Source organism: Ambystoma mexicanum, chromosome 3q (genome assembly GCF_040938575.1).
Source record: "Ambystoma mexicanum isolate Mex_15411 chromosome 3q, UKY_AmexF1_1, whole genome shotgun sequence".
NCBI classification, from domain to species: Eukaryota; Metazoa; Chordata; class Amphibia; order Caudata; family Ambystomatidae; genus Ambystoma; species Ambystoma mexicanum.
This window is the reverse complement of record NC_090926.1, coordinates 10,178,533-10,202,437: the sequence shown is the minus strand read 5'-3', so window position 1 is coordinate 10,202,437 and position 23,905 is coordinate 10,178,533. Positions and strand designations below refer to the sequence as shown.

Genomic DNA, 23,905 nt, shown 5'->3' with positions numbered 1-23,905 from the left:
TTTGAACTTGACCTTGCAAAGTATTCTTGTCCCTCTGAATATAAGGGAGTGCGAGCATGCACTATTGTTGTTCTAGGACTCTAAGATCAACTCTATTTCCATCCTTGGATCACGTGACAGGAGACCACGATTTGGTCCATTTTGCAACATTTAAATGTCTTAAAAGAATAAAACTTGGCAGGCTTGGTGTTCTTTCTTTGCACCTTAACAAGGGATGATTCAGCTTCTCCCATTCACTGCATTCAAGAATATATAACCAGCCTTGGCTGATTTTAACTTTCATACCAGGTCAAACCGCCAACCGCCTCGCCATTCATTTCCATAATCTCAGCTTATTCTTGCTGCGACACAGTTCTCGGCCTTTCCTTGACATGGGTCCTTGCTTACTAAAATTCATGACACCAATGTCCAGCTTCTATACAATGGCGCCTTTGCCTGCAGTCTATTCACTACATATAGCCAGCTTCTAAGATCACTTAGTCTACTTGTGTTACAGCATCTGTACAATTATTGAACGGCTTGTATTTTCTGCAGTGCTTTACACACATGCAATCTTCTTTTCGCATATAAAAGTTTACTCGATTCTTAACTTCGTCATCAGTTTCTATGAGGTCCATACATTTTCTTCAGCCAGTATTCTCAAGGCGTAAAGCTCGCCTCTCATGACATCACCAGCTCCTCTTTCTCTCATTTTTATATTTCTTAAGGGAGTTCCTCCCTCAGATTATCATCTCTTCGGAATACATTTGATAGGGTTTTTTCAGTGGGTATCTTCTTTTGAATATTCGCTGGGGTATGGTCACAACTGCTGGTGTCAAGCATGGCACAATCTCAATCTTCCAACATACAGGTGGTAGGGGGTGGGATTTCCTGCAGAGGCATGTAACTGCTCCTCTGCAAGTCCAAAGGGGAGGGGACCTAAAGGCATGAGTCCAAACGGATGGGTCCCAAAGGAATGGGTCCACATATAATAGGTTCACGGGGATGGGGAAAAGGGGATGGGTTCTAAGGAATGAGTGCAAAGGGATGTGTCCTAAGCAGCTGGATCAAAAGTGGTTGGGTGCAAAGGTGATGGGTCCTGAGCGGGTGAGTCCAAAGGGGAGCTGTTCAAAGGGGAGGGGTCCTGAAGGGATGAGTCCAAATTAAATGAGTCCAAAGTGGAAGGGTCCTAAAGGGATGTGTAAAGAGGGATTACTTTACAAAAGTAATCTAAAAAGGTACAAAAATTACTCCACAGAAGAGTAGATACCTTGCAAGAGGAAAACAGTGCTTTAATGACTCGTCCCCTAACCCCCACAGCTGGGAGACTACAATTCAGACAGCCCTACAAACTTAAATGGTTGAAAGGTTCTCAACTTTGCCCATGAAAGGCTACAATATTTATACAACTAAACACACAGTAACAATCCACATTAGTTACATTTTGGGGCCGGTCAAATGAAATTATTGATAAAGTATCACCAGGTACCTATTGCCCTCCATATATTGGTTATCTTTGATTGGGGAAAGACATTTCCTGAAATACAATTGCACAACACCCCTTTATGCATTATCCTACCCCCCAACAGCTCTCAGTTACATATTAAGCTGACCAGATTGGCTGGCATAGTTCAACATACAAAATAGCTACACAGCTACACGTTTTAACTGAATCCTGTTGTTTGGAGATAATGCAAGCTCACAGCTTAACAGTGCCAAGATATCCTAGCTCCCTGATTGGTTCCCTTCATCTTTCGTCCCCTGCACCTGTCATCTCCCCAACTCCCTACTTGCATCGTGTCAGTTCTAGTTAGAAAAAACCTCATGCACCACCGTTGGTGAACTTGTATTTTCTGCTATTTAATTTTCGATTGCTATTGTATCTTCTGTCAGTGTCCTTGAAACACATTGTGTGGAACTGCAGCTGGTGTCTGGCTGGGGCTCGTCCCATGAGAAACATTCCCATTGGCAACAATTAATTGGACACTGCAGACTTATTTTACTGTGTGCTATGTTCTTTTAACTAAAATATAATAACAACTTATATCAAGTATTCATTAGACCTGCTAAAAAAGGGGCGCACTGTGGTTCATTAATACACATAACACTGAACCTTATTATGCTTCTATTTTACTGCTACCACTACCTCTAGCTAAAAGCCCTAATTATGGTCCATCTATTCTTATAGAAAATAAAGAATACCATGCTCTCACATACCTAGTTATTTATACCTCGGGGCTACATCTACATTGTGTGTTTTTGCACGTATATTTCTATGCGCAACACCCTACTCCAAGACATGTGGCACACTAGATGTAATGTATGTGCGTTGTGACGCCACCATACACTTGACTCATATCACTGTGTCACTTACATAGCTGTCACATGAGTACCCCCTGGACACCATTACATTACAACTTTACAGATTAATCCAAAGGGGTGAGTCCTAAAGGGGAGGGGTTCTAAAGGGAGGTGTCCAAAGGGGATAGGTCCCAAAGGGAATGGGTCCTAAATGGATGGATCAAAAGTGGATTGGTATAAAGGGGATGAGTCCAAGGTTTTGATATATTTTATTTGTATCGCGCTCGTACACAAGTGTTTCAGAGCGCGACTAGGCAAGGGAGAACACAGCACAACATAAAAACGATCTTACTAGGCCCAGTGACAGTGAGAACGCGCAAGTGCATGGGAAAGGGAAAAGGGAAAATGTGCATGGAAGGGGGAGAGTGGAAAGTGCAGATGCCAAGGAGCGCAGATAAATAAAATAAATAGAAAATTGAGGCAACCTGTGGTAGTGCAGCCAGCAAGTGGCAAGTGCTGTGTTTAAGGCAGCAGACTGGGTAAGTCTGAATAAGTGCAGAAAAAGAAGAAAAATGGGGTTGTGGGCTGTATGGGTACAGATACAGTTCCCAGTGCAAGGGGTGGCCAGGAGGCAGTGCAGGAAGGTGGCAGGGTGAGCAGGTACCTGGGCCCATGGGACAGAGGGTGGCCAGATGCACTGTGCCAAGAGAGCAGATCAGCAGGGGAGAAGGGGAGCGAAGGCAGAAGCAAAGAGGAAGGTTTTGAGGTGCTTCTGGAACCGGAGATGGTTCTCCTCAAGTTTTAGAGTGGCAGGGAGGCTGTTCCAGAGGAAGGCCCCAGCCAAAGATAGAGATCTACCCCAAGCTCGTTTCTTTGAAAAACGACTGACCTTGAGGGAGTTAGAGGTAGAGGAGCGAAGAGCTCGAGAGGGGAGGTATTTGCGGAGGGATAGCTGAAGGTATTTTGGACCCATCCCCAGAAAGCCTTGTGGACAATTCAGAGGGTTTTGAATTTAATCCTTGCATCCACTGCGAGCCAATGGAGAGATTTCAAAGCTGGAGAGATACGGTCCCAGGGCTTGAGGCCAAGGGCAAGTCTTGCAGTCCTGTTCTGGATAAGTTGTAGAGGGCGGAGAGTAGAGGCAGGTAGATTTAGAAAGAGGCTGTTACAATAGTCCAAGCTAGAGAGAACCAGAGCTTGGGATACCATGAGCCTCTGGGGGAAGGAGAGGAAAGGCAGAATACCTCTGAGGAGGTGCAGTCGGAAGTTTGACTTTTTAGAGACATCAGAGATATGGGCCGAGAAGGAAAGTGTGGAGTCAAAGATGACGCCAAAGTTCTTAGCCTTGCGGGTAGGGGTAGGACGAGGGCCAAGGGAGGCGGGCCAGAGAGTGAGGGAAAAGGATTGAGATGGCGTGCCGATGAGGAGGATCTCCGTCTTGCTGGCATTCAGACAAAGATCATTGGCGGCACACCAATTTTGAATGGCAGTTAGGCAGTCAGAGATGAGAGAGGGAGAGGAGGTGGCCGAGGGCAGCCGGAAAATGAGTTGAGTGTCATCAGCGTAGCACTGGAAATTTGAGCAGAAAATGGAAATGCAGTGAGCGAGAGTTGCCAGGTATTGGTTGAAAAGCCAGGGTTAGAGGTTAGACCCCTGGGGAACCCCACAGGTGGAGAGGAAACTAGATGATAGGAAAGACCCCAGTTGGACCTGGGAGGGTCGATCAGAGAGGAAAGAGGTCAGCCAGGCCAGAGCCTGATCAGTGATACCCAGATTATCATGGAGACGGTTGAGCAGGATGGTGTGGTTGACCGTGTCGAAGGCAGAAGAGAGATCAAGAAGAATGAGGACAGAGGGAATGTTAGAATCAAGGTTAGAGAGCAGATCTTCACAGATATTGAGGAGAGCAGTTTCCATGCTCCTGGCTGCTCTGAGCCAGACTGGTGGTCATGGAGACAACCAACAGAATCTGAATGAAAGTTAAGCTGAGAGATGGCCAGCTTTTCCAGGAGTTTGCCCAGAAAGGGGGTAATGGAAATTGGGCGATAGTTTGCTGGACAGGAAGGATCAGCTGTGGGTTTCTTGAGAAGAGGATGCACAAGGGAGTGCTTCAGAGGGGAGGGGAAGGATCCTGAGGCAAACGAGTGGTTGCAAAAATCAGCAAGGGCAGGAGCGAGGGTGTCAATGTGGTCCTTGATGGTTTTGGAGGAACAGGGATGAACCTGTTTGATGAGGCTTTCATAGATCGGACTTGTCTAGCGACCTCGTCAGGGGAGAAAATAGGAAAGAAAGAGAAGGATGGTGGGGGGTGCTTAAAGGGGGGTCTCCAAGCACAGACTGAGAGGGAATAGGAGGGGGAGGGGATGCGAGGGTTGACAGGATGTCCTGAGTTTTAGAGATAAAGTGCGAGGCAAGGGCATTGCAGAGAGCCTGGGAGGCAAGAGGACGGGAGTAGACTGCTGCAGGGTTGGCAAGCTCCTTGCAGATTTTAAAGAGTTCGGCCGAGTTGTTGGATGCCGCAGAGACACGGGCTTGAATGTGAGCTCTCTTCTTAGTGCGGACAGAGAGTCGGTATTGCCTTTTGAGCAGGCGACAGGCCAGTTTGTCAGAGGATGAGCAAGAAGACCTCCATTTCCTCTCAGCCGCCCTACACTTACGTTTAAGTGTAGCTAGGTCGGAGTCATACCAGGAATTGCACTTGGCTTTGGACTTCAAGCGGATCCTCATGACAGGGGCAAGAGCATCAAGAGTATCAGAGATGGAAGAGTAGAGAAGGGACAGGGTTGTGCCGGGGTGTGAGTCAGCCAGGGGAGGAGGAGGGGGAGAGAAGGTGGTAGCCAAAGCCTCAGCTGACACACGCTTCATAGGACGGATGTCCGAGAAGGTAAGTGGAAGTGTTGGGGTGTGGTTGGCTTGGGGAGAAGAGAGTGAGAGATGGGAGAAGAGGAGGCAGTGGTCACTTCAGGAGAGAGGAGTGGTTAGAGGAATAGAGAGGGGAAGGCCAGGGGAGATCAAGACATCAAGTGTGTGTCCTGCAGATTGCGTCGGGCCAGAGGGGAGGATAGAGAGGGAGAGGGTATCGCAGAGGTTGCGAAAGAGCAGCGATGAAGGACAGTGAGAATCGAGTTGAATGTTGAGGTCACCAAGGAGGAGGAGTTGAGTGGTTGAGGCCAGGAGGGAGGAGGAGAGGTCGGCCCACTCAGAGAGAAAAGATCTTAAGGGGATGGATCAAAAGTGAATGGGTCCAAATGAGACGGCTCTGCTTTGGAGTAGGTTAACCAGAAATAGATACTAGTCGGAAGCTCTTCTCTGGACGGATTTGCAAAGCCATTTCGATAGAAGGTTAGTTGCTCATGGGATGTTGTCCGCCTGGAGCCATTCCATCAGGGACTTGGAGGTGGCTCACCCAGTACTAAAATGGGCTGCGGTCCTGAGGAAGAGAACTCAAAAAGGATTGTAAATGTGCCACTCCTACAGCCCTATTCTTACATACATGACTGCTTTGCTACCCTCACCCTACTGAGAGATTCTATGTGCCCCCTGCTGGACTCCAGGTTGTGCATCAGGTCTGTAAGAGACTGTGCCCTGCCACACTCCCAGAACCAGTGAAATTGGATGACCTCCAATGAAGGTTCAGTGGCCACCTAGCTGTGGAGTGACACAGTTATGGTACATTTGCCCTTACCTCTCAATTCCCAAAGAGAACTGTAGCCACCTGTGACTCCTGGTACAACCTCTCTTGAGAGAGCAGGCAAACAGGGCTTCATAATGGAAAGCCAATCTTGCTACCTATCCTATTGAATTAGCATCCATCCTTTGCAATGCCAACCCATCTTGTGCTCCTATCGACCAGTTTGCTCCCCAAATGTCCAAAGAGATAATCTCGATCACTTTCACTTATCTCTCTTAGCTCTTTAGCCCCTCCCTTTTCAGTGGACTATTACTAGCCTCATTCAAATCTGCTACTGCCTTACACATATTGAAGAAACCCTCTTCTGACCCAGGCATCCCAGCAAACTATCAATCAGTTTCTCTCCTTCCCTATCATTCAAAAGTCCTTGAGCGGGTGTATGAGGAATTCTACCATCTGCACGGGGAGAGTGTGCTCACCTGGGTTTTTTTATTTTTTGATAAGTGAAAATGTATGATGGGAGATCAACCTTCAAGGACTGTGTGCGGCCATTCCGCTCACAGTCCATCTGCTTCCCGCACAAAACGCGTAGTGTCATGTACTCCAGGAAGACACAGCCTACAGCTGTCGTCTTCACCTGTCATATTCAGCTAGAATGTGACAGCCCCGGGTACATCAAAGCATCTCCAGAAGGGTGAAGGCACACCTTCCTCCAGCCATGAGCAGCCTATTTTAAATATCAAAGGCTCCATGGATCTGCATTTCCTTTGTCCTCCAGCTGGTGTCAGTGCATACTAATGAGACATAATTGACCTGTAGGGGCGTGGCTGCCGGAACAGGAAAGGCAGGGCTAACACCCCTTTAGTATGCAATGTGTCAACTTGAAGCTAATTCCCACCTCTCTGTATGAAAAGCAGTGAATGGCCTGTCTGGGTCCAGCAGTTACCGCAGGTGTCCCTGCAGAGCAGACCACTTTTAGAGGGATGAAGGATGTGATTTGGGAGAGACAGGAAGTCTGCTCCTAGCCCATACTTCAAGGAAAGTCTGCACTTTGATCAAGAGCCACAGAGGGCTCTGTTAACCTGGGAGACACTTTGGTCTACAACCGATAGGAAGATGGGTGGGACTTAGGTATATATTGTTACCCCTTGTCCGTCCTGTTGCAGAGCACCCTGGTTCTGACCTCATGCATAACAGAAGATTGTTGGTGGGGACCCAGGATTGGTTCATTAAGGTGGGCTTAGCCTGTACCAATCACTGGAGCCCATTTGGCTTTAAGAGAGGGCTGAACCCCTTACTTGTCAGATCATCTGAAGACTTAGAAAGGAGAAAGAAGGACTCATTTGGACCCGAGCTGAAGGTACAGTCTACCTTACATCTTCCGCCAGTGAAGGAAGCCCAGGAGTTCCAAGAGGGAAGCAAGATCCCTTCCCTAAACATCTCCCAGGGAACAGAGGGAGATACTGAACTCAGAGGACCCATCCAGCAGCTTCAGAATCGGTACCCAGCCAGCACACCGCGTGCCCTGCTAGGTTCTGCCAGCAAGCTTCCTAGGTGGGAAGTGCTGGAGAGTATATAGACAAAGGACAAGGCTGTTGCCTGCAATCACTCTCCCAAGCCTTGGACTGTCTGCCTTGAAAGGCCACAAGCCCTCCACAGAAGCTAGGAGGAGTTCCACACAGGTATCATCCCACATCCATCTTTTAAGGACACATTTGAGACAGTCGAGTCCTCAAACTGCATCCGTCTGCCCCGCTGACTGCTTTAATTCCGCAGTCGCAAGAGCCATCGGAGCCGCCTCGACCAGCATTCCAGATCCGCCAACCAGCACAGAAACAACGATTCTTGGCCAAAGCAACCACGCCGGACAGCCTGCAGATGTCCGTCCAGCCTTGCTTGCCAAACTTTCTGCCGCCTGGTACCTGCAGCTGTCTCCCGCCACTAACTGTCTCAAGGGCTGCGAAGCGCCCTGGAACCGCCTCAACGCTGTTGAGCACCAAAAACCTCTTCCGCAACAGGTACATTGTGGTTCTGCCCCCCTGGTCCTTCTGCGAAGGCCCCTAGAAACAGTTACGACCCTTTGACCCTTTGGTGCTGGAACCGAATAACCTTGAACAGGAAGACAGTCATGCCTTCCCACCATTTAGCCCAACATCTATGATCACTCTTGCAGTCTGCCAGTCAATTAAGGCTTTGAACTTGGCCTTGTAGAGGCTGTCTGTGCCTGAGAAATAAAGGGAGTATCTTCTTGGTTTCAGTGTAGCTCGACCCAATGTCTATTTTGATCTGATAATGTGACTTGTAGACCACATTTTCAAGTCTTTTGGTGTATTTAATTCTTAAATGATGAACTCTTGATGCATTCAGTGTTTTTCCATTCCACTTCAAACAAGAGTTTGTTTCTTTCTCATGTTCATGTACCTATTGGGTGGACAACCAGGCACACAGTGGCCTCGTCTTCTTGGTGCTGGGCCAGCCAAGCTTTTCTTGTATTTCTCCATCGCCTTTAGTTATTTTCCACTGTGCCACACTGACAATCCCTGTTCCAATCACAGGGTTTCAAGCCTTTCATAAAATGCACCGTGGAATATCCAGGGTCTATACATTAATATGTACATTGGCGCATCGCCGCAACTATTCACTACATAGCCAGCCTTAAGATTACTTTGTCTACTTGCGTTACTGCGTCTGTACAAGTGTAAACTGATTTGTATTTTCTTGAGTGTTTCTGTAGCATGAGCATCTTCATCTCGAGCCCGAAATGTTGCTCATCTTTACCACCTCTTCTTCAGAACTTATAGAATGTCTATGTTCTTTTGCCTCGCGCTCTGAAACACTTGTGTATGAGCACGATATAAATAAAATATCATATCATATCGTGCATCTTTTCTAGGTGCGTCATTTCTGCTCTGCATGACGTCACCAGTCTACTCCTTTATTCATTTTCACACTTCTTCTGGGACTTTGTCCAAAAGGCCATTACTTCTTCGTGAATATATATAGGGCTTTCTCAATAGATACCTTGTATCCAGGATTTTCTGCGGTATAGACATCCTCACTGGTACTGCACGTATTGCAATTTCCGGCTCCCAACATATAGTCAATATGGGGGTCGAGCTTTAGGTGGGGATACTTGACTCCACCTCTACAGGGTCTTCTGTGATAATGGCCTACAACTGGCACAATTCATCGGTACCACTGGCTCTGCTGCTCATATTAACCTCCTCAACATGGACTACTGTTCGAGCCTACACCTTGGCCTTCCTCTACACTCCTTCCTCGCTCTAGACAAGGTCCTCAACTTTGCTATCTGCACCCTTTACAACCTACCCAGATCCTCCTCCACTTCTACCGACCGCCAATAGGCTGGATGGTTCTCCATGCACAACCACTCCCAGTTCAAGTTCCTTCTCCTAGTCTACAAAGCTATCAATGGTCTTGCTCCTCAGAACCTGTCTGATGGTACCCCAGCTTACTCACCATCTCATTCTCTCTGATCCTCCTCTGCACTCAACCCTATAGTCCCATGCTCTCCCTGTGCCTCCTATCACTTCCACTCTTTCTCGCTACTCACCACACTCCACTGTAACCCACTGTCCAGAACAATCAAAGCCAACTCAAGCGTGGTTCTCATCAAAGCTCGGCTTACACTTCACTTACTTGCTGAAGAGGGAGCTCTCTCTGCCCTCTCCCTCATTGTCCCTACTTGACCCCACCACTGTCTCCAGTGATGCTTAATAATGAAATTGTGTATGTTTAAATATAACTCCTCTTTAGTTTGAAGCACTGACCCCCTTAGGTTAATGATGTTACTTTTGTAAGTCACTTGTTTTTCTGATATACATTTTGTGTCTGCTTGTTTTGTTTTGTCCCTGGTATATGTCCTAATATGTGTACACCCTCACAAACTGACTCACTACTTGTTCGCATCTTTATACTATTGGACAGACACCCTTTGTGGGAATGCTTCCGCCATCTGTAAACTTGTTATTGTAAGTCATTTCTATTAGAAATTGACAGCCCTGTTCTTCACATGAATGTGAATATAAAATACAAACAAACTCTGCAATTGCGTGTATCTGCATTCACGGGGCAGCATTAGTGGCGTTAAGTTTTCACTGCAGCACTGGTCATTTGTTGAGCATGCATACAGAGGAGCATGAAGCGCTAGCCCCAGATGGCTGAAGAGTCCCAGGCCAGCCATCCCTCACCGGCTGCCCCTGCCTTTACCTGCTCAGCAGAAACTCATAACTTGCACTGATAGGCCCCCTGGCCCTGGTGCAGGTCCCCATTCTGAGAGGATACTCTTAGGCACTTGAATTTCATAGCTGCACAGCCTGGCAGCCACTCTAGGGAATATGTTTTATCCATTTTCCCTTCATTTGTGTTTTAATTCCTAGTGACGGTGGGAATACATGTCTTTTACTTTTATGAATTCTATTGCTAAATCTGTTTTTATTTATTTATTGGCGTATTGTAAGGTACCAACTAAGGGTGCAGATGTTTCATAGCACCAGTCTGATTTTGTTTACCTTTGTAACTGAGTAGCACATTTTACCTGCTCATGTATGCACATGCAGCACCTCTGACAGAGGTAAGGTTTTAGGCTTTGCCTGTGCTACCAAATGATGAACCACAGGCTACTTCAAGAAGACACATTGGGCCTCATTATGAGGTTGGCGGTAACCCCCTGGTGCTACCGGCGGGTTGCTGCCAACCCTGTAACATTGTTACTGCCGCCTGACATCCCGGTGCTACTGGGACATCATAAGCGGCGGCGGTACGGCAAGTTCAAATAGTACCCCATGGGAATGGGGACCATGAATCACCAGCATTGCTATTAAGGGTGCTGGTGCTTCAGTGTAAAACCTATCGGTAGGGGCCTGAACTCCCGGCAGGTCAGGCCTGCTGGGAGATCCGTGGCCCCCACCGGCAGACTCGTAGTTTGGCGGACTGTAAAGGGTGCCAGTACTTTGCTACTGGCACCTTTATTTCCGGACCACTTGTAATGAGGCCCATTGATTACTTGTTCATGAATTCCTGGGTAGGTCATAGTGGGAGGTCAGCCACTCTCCCTTCTGTGCCCTGGGTTAGTCTTAACCACCCTTGCTTTTCCTTTTAGCATTTCCTCTCCCCACCTATCACTCCCCCCTTTTCTTATTATATTTTGAGTCCTTTATCCCACCCACTTCCCCCTTTGCCTTTTCTTTCTTTTCTCTCACATTTGTCCCACCAATTCCCTTTCCTTATTAACCCTTTTCCACATTCTCCTTTGGTTCCTTATCGCCCCCTCTTTCTTCTCCTTCCACTCTTTATGTATTTTCTCATCCTTATTGTCCCCCGCTGCCATCCACCCCCTTCCTCTCGGCGCTATCGCCACCGTCCGCTACTCCTTCTGCCCCATCATCTCCCAGCTTCAGCTTCTCCTTTCTCTCATCCTTCTCTCCCACTACATGCTCCACTCTTCTCTCCCATCCCCACTTTCACATCTTTAGCACACCTCTCGCCAGCCTCTGCTTCCTGTATATTGTCTTCCTCCTTTCAGACGTCCTTCCAGTTCTAGCCCTCTATCCTCCCTGTGTCACTCCCACACTCCTCTCTCCCTTTGCACTTCTGCCCCACCCCTTTCCACCCTGCCCTCTTCATGAACGCCCAGGGGTGTCCTTTCTGGCCCCACTCTGCCTGCTTCTTCTCTCTCTGCCACTTATACATTTCCTACGCTTTGCCCCTCGTTCCCCCACTTCCTTCCACTCGTCTCTCTAATCCCAACTGCAGCTTTTCTTTGTGTCTGCCCCAGCCTACTGCCCTCTCTCTAAACTCTCCCTTTCACCTCTCGCACCCCTCCTTTCCCTTCTCGCCCCATCTTTCTTTCTACTACCCCTTCTTGCTATCGTTCTAACTCTCACTGGGTGGTTCTCTTTTTCCATCCTTAAACCCTCCTCCCTCTCTTCTCCTTCTCTCGCCGCCTGTCCCCTCCGTTCGCCCTCTTTCCCAGTTTGCCTCCTCTTTCTTTGTTCTCCAGTAACTTTCTCGCCCTCCCCCCCCCCCCCTTTCCCCTGTCGCCGCTTCCCGCCCCTGCTGCCATCCATCTCCACTCAATTGGACGGTAAGCCCCGGGATCAGCACCAGCCTTTCGCAGGCATCACTCTCGAGGCCCGGGGGAGACGGGCAGAGGATGTCACCCGGAGCCTGTCTAATTGAGGGATTTCCAGGGCCCTCGACAAAGCTATTTTAGAAGGAAGATTGACAGAGCCTCTTGAGCGCTGCAAGATGCTACTGCGGCCGGCTAGAACGCCTCGCCCCCCTCTCCCTTCCGCCACAGGTCCCAGGAGGTAATCGTTAAAGCTGGAATGATGAGAATAATGGAGCCCATAGAGCAGGGAGCCCCCAGCCTGTCTGCGTCAGGCGTTGACGGGAGGCTGCCATTGCTGGTATGATGGACTGGGCCTGGGCACGAGGGAGGCAGCGGTATCGCAACAGGGGGTGCCATCTGCCCAAGCATCATGCCAGCCCTGGGCACTGTAACCACAATGGGGTTTCCTGGCACTTCCACATCTGTTCAGTCACATAATATCACACCTGGGAAGTGTCAGAAGTCCTTCTTCTAATGCACTGGTGTAGGTACAGGCCATTGGCTGCTGGACACATGCAGGAGATGGTGGTGATTGGGTGGGTCCCGGGTCACGTCCTGCACCTGCTCCTTGCGCATTGATTTGGTTCTCTCTCAAGCAGGCCCGTTTCAGGGCACTATCTGCAGCACACACACTGCTTCTAATGCCATGAAGTGCCGCTTCTAAAGCTCTGCTTCTTCCGCAGGTGGGCAACCTCGGCCTCTTGTTCATGCTCCTGTTCTTCATCTATGCGGCGCTGGGGGTCGAGCTCTTCGGAAGGCTAGGTAAGTCGCCCTGCAGGAACAAGTCGCCCGCTGTATCCCCTCTAGAAAGAGGCCAGGAAGTGAATGGGCATGAAGCCTGATCTAAGGTCCACACCGGAAGTGCTCTCCGCAACCATCCTGCCAAGCAACTAGAGATGCAGCCAGGGGAAAGACCGGGAAGTTACTCAAAAGCAAAGGCAAAAGGTTTCATACATTTTCTTACATCCCTTTACATTTATCTAACCATGTCGTGACCTGACCCGGAAGACTCGTGACTAAACTTTAAATCGGAAGAAATGAGTTCAGCTTCAGTACAAGGGACGTCTTGTGCCCGGTGCACGAGGAGAGGCCCGGAAGCTACACCCCGGCCTCTCATTGTGCTTAGATTGTGTAGCTTTTCAGTGTACAGAGCAGCATTGGCCAGGTGCAGTTGGGGACCCGGTTTTGGGGAGCTGATGTCTCTGTTCAGCAGAAGCTCCCAGTGTAATAAGCCAGCAGAGCTCTTGTCCCCAACACTCAATTGATGCCTCAGAGTTGGACACGTGTAGACACCATCCAGCGAAGAGCTGAAGGCCAGAGCTAGAGAGAAGCGCTTCTGCTTTTTCTGGACCTGCAAAAGAATTGCTCTTCTAAGTTACACTTTATAAAATGTCCCAAGTATTGGCCCGTGGAGGCCAGCAAATGCCAGTAAAACTAGGGAGATGTGTAGGTGTGAAAGTTGAGGAATGTGTGTGTCAAAGGACTTGAGTGACTGAAATGTAAACCCTCAGAAATGTCCATAAAATGTCCATGAACCATCATTAGTGCTAATTATGCTGTCAAACGGGACTGTTTCGGGAGCAATTTTTGAAAAGTGTCTATAACTTATAATTTCACATTTTAACAAGCCAGGCCAGCCTTGTGTGCTGGTGTCACTTCACTGAAATCATAGGTGTAGTGGGAGTGACATCACATGCTCTTTGATAACTTACCAATACAGGAAGGGCGATCATAAGGCATTTTACTCCCAGTGACGTCACAAGAGGTGACATCAAACAGTATTTTACCATGTTGACACATAATAATCAATAAAAGAATCCTAAATAAGTGTAACAAAATAAAAAAAATCCACATCTTGCAGACACCAGTAAACGACAGGTACTGGGAGTCCCAAAGTGCGGTGGGGCTCTTGCTAGTTCCTGTGGTATAAAGTGGTGCAAAAAAGTGCCTGTATCCCTGATCCCATACTGTAAGTGCCTGGGTGGATAGCATACATGTTGAATGCTTGCCTCTAACATGTGGCAGCATGCACCCCGCAGCAACCCAGCTCATCCCTTCATCCTTCTGATATCAATACATTGAGTACCATTACATTGGGTAATAATAAGGCCTCTTAATTAAGCGCTCAGAAGCCAGAGATATCCAGCATTCAGCGCTATATAAATACTAATTATTTAAGTGCTGTGGACCCAGGAGATAGAATTGGGATACAAAAAACTGGTAAAGCAATAATCAGAAACCAGCGAAATCCAGTATTTCACACTATACGTGAACATAATTTATTATCATTATTAAAGGCCTCATTATGAATTTAGCAGTATTTCCAATGCATATGACACCGTTCTTGTTTACCATTATGACCGTCACATCTGATCTGCAGGTAAATCATTCACAACACAAGCTGGTGTTATTTCCCATTATGGAGTCCCATAGAACCCTATTGGGCCAATTACCTGTAATCATATTTTTGCTGGCACTAATTCCTCCCTTTTTGGAGGTAAATTTGGGGCAGAGGGCCCCATTTCAAGTTTGATGGTAAATCAGCAGTAAGTCTCCCAATCTACCGCCAAAATCATTTACTGTTACCACCACCCACTCCTGTAGATTTACCACAGGATTACGAGTAAGCCACACAGGTGTTAGTCCCCATTTTTGGAGTCCATAGAACTCCATGGGGAATTGTTCTGAATTACTGTGAATGTATTTCCACTACGGTAATTCAGAGGATTTTTTACAGTAAATTGCGTGAATTACCTCAGGCTTTTTGCTGACGGTACATCCTCCACCTTACCGTCGGAACTCGTAGTACGTCATGTGGTAATGCGGCAGTAAAGTGGCAGTAACAGAATTACTGTCAGTTTACCGCCATCTTTTTGCACTCCTTTATGATATAAGTCATTTATAATGCACCTGTACACAAGTGTTTCTAGGCGTAAAACGGGAGGGAAGACAGAGGGAGACAAGACAAACAGTCTTACTAAGCCTTGTGTCATTCAGATGACAAGAAGTGCGAGGACGAGAAGTGCAAGGGGAAAGTAATGGGGGGAAGTGCAAGGGGGAGGGGAGGGGAAAACAGGGCAGCAATGCTCTGACTAAGTGCAGCCAGGGCAGCGTGGCTCTGGGTAGTGCAAGGAGAACAAGGGAATGTAGGGTTACAGTTACAGCCCCTAAGTGCGTGGTAGGACCGGAGGCAGTGCAAGGGTGACTGGTCAAGAAAGAGCCCGGTACCCAGTGAGACTCTGAGGGTAGCCAGGCAACCAGTCAGTATAGCAGACAGGTAGGTCGGCAGGGGAGGGAAAGAGAGAAAGCAGAGGAGAAGAGGAACGTTTTTATCTGCTTCCGGAACTTCAGGTGTCCCTGCTCAAGTTTGAGAGGGGCAGGGAGGCCATTCCAGAGGGAGGCACCTGTAGAGGAGACAGATCTACCACCCCCCACTCTCTGCTTGGAGAAGCATCTAAACCTTAGAGAGTTGGAGATAGCTGAGTGAAGGGCTCGAGAAGGAAGGTATTTTGAAAATGAGTGTTGGATGTAGTTGGGGCCTCTGGCCCCAGAAAGCCTTGTGGACAATGCAAAGGGTCTTGAACTTGATCCTTGCAGCCACCGAGAGCCAGTGGAGAGATTTCAGGGCTGGAGAAATACGGTCCCTGGGCCAAGGATAAGTCTTTGAGTCCTGTTCTGGATTAGTTGCAGTGGGGGCAGCGAGTAGAGCAAGGCAGACTGAGAAAGAAGCTGTTGCAGTAGTCCAGCCTAGAGAGAACCAGGGCTCTGGAGATGGTGAGCTTCTGGGGGAAGGTGAGAAAGGAAGAATACCTCTGGAAGTGGGCCTTCTTGGCAAGGTCCGTGATGTGAGGAGAGAAAGAGAGAGTGGAGTCGAAGATGACACCAAGGTTTGTTGCCTCGCAGGAAGGTGAAGGAAGAGGGCCCAAGGCGAGCGGCCAGAGTAAGATTACGAGGTTCAATTTCCCCTGCAGAGTGCCAGAGTATTTATCACACTTTCCCTTGAAATCCATAGTTTTCTGGTGTGGTATAAGTGGTAGTAATTTCACTAGGGCAGCTCTATGCGCTTAATGATCTGTATGCCGTCGACCAACATGATGGCGCACTTGAAAGTAGTCTAATTCAGGAGAGCCAACAATAGGTGTCCCAGAGTGAGACCTCTGGGGACCACTGATTAGTCACTGGTCCTGTGTGGGGACTGTCTCACGACTAGACTAAGTACCTGCTGCCCCTTTAATCTTTCCCTCATCTGTAAAGGGACACACTTGTAACTTCCCAAAACCTATTAGCAGACTCTTCTGCACGCAGTAAAATTCCCAAACCTAAAAAGCGACACGTGTGAGGGCATTCATGTTTTACATGCCTGCCAGTTGCAGAGTGGGGACAGTCATGTACCATTCGGTAATGTACCCTGCCTTTGTTTTTGCTCGAATGGCTTTGAAAGGGCACTGTGACAGGTGCTGTCCAAGTGCAGACCTCTTTTGTCAAGTCAGCAAAACAGGCATTGCAAGCCATTCGGCTGCAAGAGGCAGGCAATGGCAAAGTGGGCTGAAAAGGGAGGTGGTTAGAGCCGGGCAGGAAACTGGACTACCAATGCTAGTGCGCTCGGCTATGGGCTTATTCTCTTCTCACAATGCTGGTGCTGTCCAATGAAATCATTGTGTAATCTGCCGGAAAACATTCGGCACAATGGTGGCTTAAGGCCTGGGACATTTTGGTGGTGGAAAAAGGTTACTGCTTGTGTGAACAATCAGGTGACCAAATATTTGACTGTTTGGATGCTGTTCATTGAGTATCATCTGAAGTTCCCGTCCCTAACCTTTAGGCCGCACCTGCGGGCGGGGTATCCGCTGTTTTGAGGTCTGAGGAGAGGTGTGGGCTGACTGTGTTTGTATTGTATGTCGCTAAGGAAGGGATATTTGTGTCCAGAAGGAGGTTACTGTACTGGTCATGCTAACTGTAACCCTTGATGGCTGTGTATACTTCGCATCTGTGTTTAAATGAAAGCGTTGAAAAAATAATAACGGGAATTCAACGCCCGTGGGCTCATTATGCGTTCACCTGTATCCCGCTGGTAATTCCGGCGGGATACCGGTGAACTTCCGTACCGTCACTGCTGCCTGATATTACCCAGATATTACGGATGGCGGAGACGCTGGTAACTCCCATTCCATGGAGTCCCACATGACTCCATGCAATGGGGTTGCCGAATCACCGGTGGATGTATCTGCCCAGTAGGGGCCTGATCTACCGGCAGGTCAGGCCTCCAGGTGGATCAGAGCTTGTAGTTTGGCAATCTGAAAAGGTGCCGGTTATTACCAGCGCTTTATTTCCAGACCGGACAACTTGTAATGAGCCTGCTGCATTTAGCTAGAGGGTATATTCTTTCTATGGAACCAATCATTCTCATAGTCACTTCCAGAATCACAGAATAAACCATGAACTTTTGGTTTCAAGTAGGGTAAGCGGACATGTTTTGTATGATCCACACACTTCTTTAGGACTCCTGCAATTTAGTGGTATGTTTACGTATGATGTGGTGTGGGGCTTGGGGGTGTGTACTTGTCGAGTTACCCAAGAATGTCGTGTTTATAGCACCGGGATTAAATAATGCTTGTTTCGCATTATATATGCCATCTTTTTTTCTTGAACAAAATTTTAGAAGTAGCAATTAAGTAAATACATCTACCTACAGTCTTATGCCCTGTTTCACAGAGCGTTTTCCTATGGGATTGCGCCATTATAAGACGCTTCTGTGAATGAGGCCCTAAATCTGGGATTAAAAGGGTTGTTACGCGGCATGGGGCACATTCCTTCCTGAGGTACCCAAAGCGATGGGGCTTTTCCTGAGAAAGAAGGTCTCTCTGTTTGGTAATGTGGGGAGTCTCTTTGGTTTACTGCAGCCACCACTGTAGACAGACCGTGGCTTAGTATTTAGCCTGATCCAAACTTGATGTGGCTGAAACCATGCATTTCTCAGCTTGGGGAATGAAACTCCAACCTGAGAAAATAAGCCCTAATTCACATGACAGTATAAAGATATAACACTGCAGCTCTCAGAGTGGTGATTAGGCCCTGAGCAAACTTTCCCAAAAGTGCTCTGCACGCTACCCTGTTTCACCAAGGAAGATTCCAGTAGGTTGGCAGAATCGTATGGAATTATCTTGCAGCCCAAATCTCCTTTAGAAGCCATACACCTTGAGGGAAGTTCAGCAGGAGTCTGGGCAGGTTTGGGTTGATATCTGGGGAGAGACCTTTCATAAAATGCCTTCAAAGGATGCATGAGAGAAAGGTTAGAGCAAAAGGAGGGGTGTGGGTCAGGCAGGATGAGGAGAGGGGTCAGCAAAAGGAAATTGAGTCCTGTGGATCTGTGAATGTTATCCAGATGTGACAGCGCAATACACTGTGATGTTAGATATTTTAGCAGGTTAATACACCTGACGAAGTTATCTATGTGCATCACGCAGATCTCAGCCTTTCATCTTTCTGAATTTGTTGAAAGTGGTAAAGTTGAATCGGGCAATTGTATCATGTGTTATCATCCATAGATTCCGCATCATTGTCTGTAATGTCTATAGCCATAAGGTCGTTCATAAAAACCTCATGTAACATGAATTCTTTAGATGCTGTATCTGGGGCATATATTTTATGCCCTATTGCGCTCACTGCTTGGGCACAACATCCCCCTAACATTCCACATATACTTGGGAGGCTTTGAAAACAGCAACACAGGAATAACAGGATCCCCAAAATAACCAGAATAACGGAAAGCACCTTCCAACCCCAAGATCGTAAAGAATCCCAGAACCAAGTGCTAAGGTTCCAGTCTCCCACCGGGATATGTACTTCAGAACTAAGAGTATGCAAGTTCTGTATTGCTTTGAAAATTGTTGGCGAGGAGTCTGGTACGAAAACACAGCAAGCGGACCCCACTAATTTGCATACTCCACCTCGTTCTGCCAAAATGACATCTAATGCCATTCGTTTTTGGAGTGCTACCAATCTTATTGCTTTTTGCTCTAAGGTCATATTGTAGAGTATGTCCGTGGTCCGGTTGATCGTTCTCTCCAGTACCCTTGCTAATCCCCTAATGTTCTCTGAGTTTGTTATTTGTCCCCAACAGGACACAACTGATTTCGCTATGTCTCCCAATACTTGCCCAGGGGTATCTCCGTTCTCGTCTTGCCGCGGGCGAGCCTTAGAAATCTCTAATGTACTTGCTACAAATACCCCGGGTAACAATATTCCTAAATAACAGGTTCCCTGCCAATCCTTGGGCAACCAGGGAAATGCTAAACTACCACAAACAAAATAAACAGGCCCCCCTACATACAGAGGCCTGTTTTCCCCAGTCAAATTTACAATGTTTTTACAAGCTTCAAAATCTCCCATTGGCCTAGTGCCATTTCTCTGTACACAGAAGGGAACCGAGTCAGGACTATGATTTATAGAATAAGAAGGAGGTACAGCGTCCTTATTGCCTGTCGGAGCCATTTTAAAGGAAATCAGAGTTTGAAAAGTAAGAGATAGTTTATCAGACGGCCTAATAGAAGCGACGTTAGGTTTACTTCTATTTGCGAAAAGCGAGCATCCCAGGGGAGTCAATTCACGTCTCTCGAAATCATTCAAATTAGTTCCATCAAAGTTCCCTGAGATGCTATCATTCCATCGGCCAAAGAATAGTGCTCTAAGAGTGGCATAGCAAGCAGTCGTTAAAGGTAGAGGATGTATATACCATCCCAGTCCCTTGTTCCCATGTTGCGGTAAATGAGTACAAATCCAACAATTACTCTTATTAAAAATGGCATGAGTAGCATTCATTACTATTATCAGAGTGTTATTATGATACTTTTGTCTATGTTGGGAGTCTCTAGGGGACAGAGTGTGAAGGTGTACAGAGGGAGTCAAAACAGTTGGTACAATCTCGGTCGGTAATAAAGGTTTCAGAGGATAGATTTCTTCGAAATACCAAAGTCCTACAGCAGCAGTTCAACACACAGCAGTACGTTTTCGGGGCCCAGGCACATTGTTCATTGTCCAATTTGGTCACCCCCTTATTCACAAGTCCAATGCGTGGGGCAGCAGCGGAGGTGGCAGGCATCGTAGTTCCTCAATCGACGACCCCAATGTTCGTTGCTGGCAACGCTACGGTTGCGCGATTTCTTAATCCTTCCCAACCCTAGCCAGCAGAATCCCTTTTGTTCAACAAAACTTTCTCCTAACAAGAGAATTTCCAATCACTTCCTTTTTCCGAATGCACGCAAAAAGTCGTGCCGTAGTTCTATTTCCTTGGTCGAAGGTTGTACCTGATGGTACCCAAAATTGTTTGGTCCGGAAGTAAAGTTCATCACTTCCTGAGGGAAGCGACGTGTCGGAGGGGACGGAAGTTGCAGAGCTCGAAACAGTGTTTTCCGGAAGTGATTTTTCAAGAGAATGCGGAGACGAAATGGACTATTCCCCAAGCTCCTCAGGCTCAGAGAACTTCTCCGACGCACTCACAGCGCTGTTTGCTACTCCAAGATCAGAGACTGTAGCATCAGCGAGGGGTTCTGCTTCTTCTGTAACGTGTGGCGTTGGGTGAGGAAGTTTCTTGACGTGCGTCACGTGAATCCAGTTCTTCTTTCCAGCCACCCGCACTGCTGTCCTGGTGACCAATAACACCTGATGGGGTCCCCGCCAGCGAGGCGCGAGACAGGAAGACCTCTCGTAGGCCTTCACTAGGACCCAACTTCCAGGCTGTATATCGTGTCCTGGGCCCGTGAACTGTACAGGTAAAGCTGAGTGCACCTGGTGATAAATGAAATACAGGTTTTTAGTTAACTGGTTACAGTAGTCTACAAGCAATACATTTTCCACCTCTCTCGGGGCTTTAGGTTTTGGGAGACCCCAAATGTTAGCAGGTCTCCCCATCACTACTTCAAATGGAGAAAGCCCAGTTTTAGTCTGAGGTGTGGTACGCATAGCTAATAACACGTTAGGTAAGGCATCTGGCCATTTTAGTTTGGTATCAGCACATGTTTTTGCAAGTTTATTCTTTAAAATGCCGTTGTGTCTTTCCACCAACCCAGCGCTTTGAGGATGTCTAGCTGAGTGAAATTGTTTCTCAATACATAGGGCTGTACATATCTGCAAAATTATTGCTGCAATAAAGTGAGGACCATTATCCGACCAGATTATCCTCGGGAGCCCAAATCGAGGAAAGAATTCTTTTACCATAATCTTTGCAGTGGTCATGGCAGTAGCATCTTTGACGGGGAAAGCCTCGACCCATTTACTGAAGGCACAAATAATTACAAGAACATATTTTAGATTATTACATTGTTCCATCTCAATAAAATCAAAGTGAATGACCTCAAAGGGAACAGAAGGGGGCCCAAAACTTCCCCTTGGAGTCACTGTCCCCTTACCCACATTGTGCTGCAGGCAGATCATACAGTTCTGGACGTGCCTCTTCGCAGTCTCCAGAATCTTGTCATTTACCCAAACTTGTTCTAACATTTTCGTGATCTGCTGGGCACACACATGCGTAGGACCGTGTGCCATCGTAACCATTGCCAATACATATGAATCAGGGAGCAACCATTTCCCTTTGGATGTATCCACCCAACACCCTTAATCATCCAGTTTCCCCATTCCTTCGGCCCACCTTTTAGATTCTTCTATTGTGGCATCAGTTTGAATATCTCGCACAGACCCAATACCTTCATCCATTATGCCAGCATCTCTCATTTCCCTCGAGGCATACATGTCCGTGCTAAGGTCTGTGGCCGTTTGTCTGGCTATCAAATCCGCAAAAGCGTTCCCTTTGCCCACATCATCTATGACCTTCCGATGTGCTGCACATTTCATGATCGCTAACTGTTTAGGGAGTGAGAGTGCCGAGAGTAATTGCACTATCAAGGGGCCATGCTGGATCTTGGTCCCATGTGAGTTCAGGAACCCTCTTTCCGACCAGAGCCTTCCAAAGTTGTGAGCCACCCCAAAAGCGTACTGACTATCAGTATATATATTTTCTCTACGCCCTTGGGAAAGTTCACAAGCTCGGCTCAACGCTATAATCTCTGCGGCCTGGGCGGAGTTATGCGAAATTCTCTTAGTTTCGACAACTTTGCTCAATGTAGTTACTGCATAAGCAGCTGTAGATGTACCATCCGAAAGTTTGAAGCAGGAGCCATCACAAAACAGCTCCCCTTCTGCATTATCCAAAGGAGTATCTATAAGATCTATCCTGCCCTTCGTTTCTTGTTCAGTGGTATACAAGCAGTCATGTAATTCCTCGTCACCGCAGACAGTGTTTTGCGGGAAAGGTAAGAGTTCAGCCGGATTAAGAACACAACACCTCTTAATTTGAATATGAGGGGCAAGCAGAATTAGTTCATACCTTGTTAACCGCGCAGAGGTGAGGTATTGCGTTTGGGTTTTGTTCAATAGAATATCAACAGAGTGAGGTACCATCAAAATCAAATCATGGCCTAGGACCATTCCCTCACTCTGTTTTACAAACGCGGCAGCAGCAGCGGCAGCAGCAGCGACAGCGCGCAAACATCTTGGCAAAGCACATGCGACAGGATCAAGGGCGGAGGAGTAGTAGCCGCACGGCCTATTCTTCCCTCCGTGTTCCTGTGTTAACACAGCCAAAGCACATCCATCACATTCATGCACAAACAACACAAAGGCCTTGTCATAATTTGGAGTACCCAGAACCGGTGCAGAACATAGCGCGGTTTTGAGAAACTCAAATGATCGTTGATGTTCCGATTCCCATGGCAGTGGCAGAGAAATGCCCTTCTTCGTCAGAGCCAACATCGGTTTTATCACTAGTGAGAAGTTCGGGATCCACAACCTACAGTAAGAAGCCATACCTATAAGGGCTCTGACTTCCTTCTGTGTATTTGGAACAGACATGCCAGAAATGTGTTTTATTCTTTCAGGTGTCAATCTTCTCCCCTCCTTTGACAGGAGGTAGCCTAAATAGGCAACCTCCTGACAACAATATTGAAATTTTTTAAGCGAAGCTTTGGGACCATTTTTAGCTAGATGAACAAGCAACAGTACAGTGCCTTCTTTACAAGCACTCTCAGAGTCTGCAGCCAAAAGCAAATCGTCAACATATTGAAGCAGCGTGCAAGTAGGTGGCAATTCAAGGGTGTCGAGCTGCTCTTTCAAAGCTTTACTATAAATACTGGGACTTTCAGTATACCCTTGAGGTGCCCTTGTAAGTGTAAATGAGCGTCCCCCCAAGGTGAACGCAAACAGATATCTGCTTTCTTTATGTATAGTAATACTACAGAAAGCGTTTTTTAAATCCACAATGCTGAAGTGCGTAGCCGTAGCAGGGATCATTGTCAATATCGTCGTCACATCGGGCACAATAGGAAATTGTGGGGCGACCACTCTGTTAATAGCACGAAGATCAATTATGAACCGGTATGGAATTGCATTGTCGCCTTTCTTATATACAGGCAAGATCGGACTATTACACAAACTACCTGTAATCTCCTCGATCACCCCACGATGCACAAAATGCATTTCAAAGCACGTTCGCCCTCGACTGATATTTTATACTTCGGAATGCGTGGCAGTTTCACCCCATGTTTCAGTACTATTTTAACGGGCTCAATCTGTAACACTCCGACATCATTGTCGTCCACCGCCCACAAACATTCCGGGACAATGCTAAACTCGGGAGGTAAAGGTCGAATCAAGAACTGAGAATTAGGAAGTTGCTGTGGTGAAACCGTCAGCCGTACTCCATCCGAAGAACAATGAATTACTGCGTTCAATTTCTTTAACAAATTCAACCCCAGCAAATTTTCTCCACAGTTCGAAGTGAGAAGAAAAGGACAATGGTCCATAAAGGGACC

At 47.3% G+C, this 23,905-nt stretch overlaps 1 protein-coding gene across 3 annotated transcripts in view; it reads left to right on the top strand.

Moving 5' to 3' along the window:
- The window catches only part of CACNA1I (calcium voltage-gated channel subunit alpha1 I), a 1,993,092-nt gene that overhangs the window by 1,868,299 nt on the left and 100,888 nt on the right, over nucleotides 1-23,905 (top strand). For all 3 annotated transcript variants that reach the window (XM_069652938.1, XM_069652937.1, XM_069652936.1), the window contains exon 30: nucleotides 12,728-12,806. In XM_069652938.1, the coding sequence (XP_069509039.1) occupies nucleotides 12,728-12,806 (79 nt within the window). The remainder of the gene's footprint in view (nucleotides 1-12,727; nucleotides 12,807-23,905) is intronic.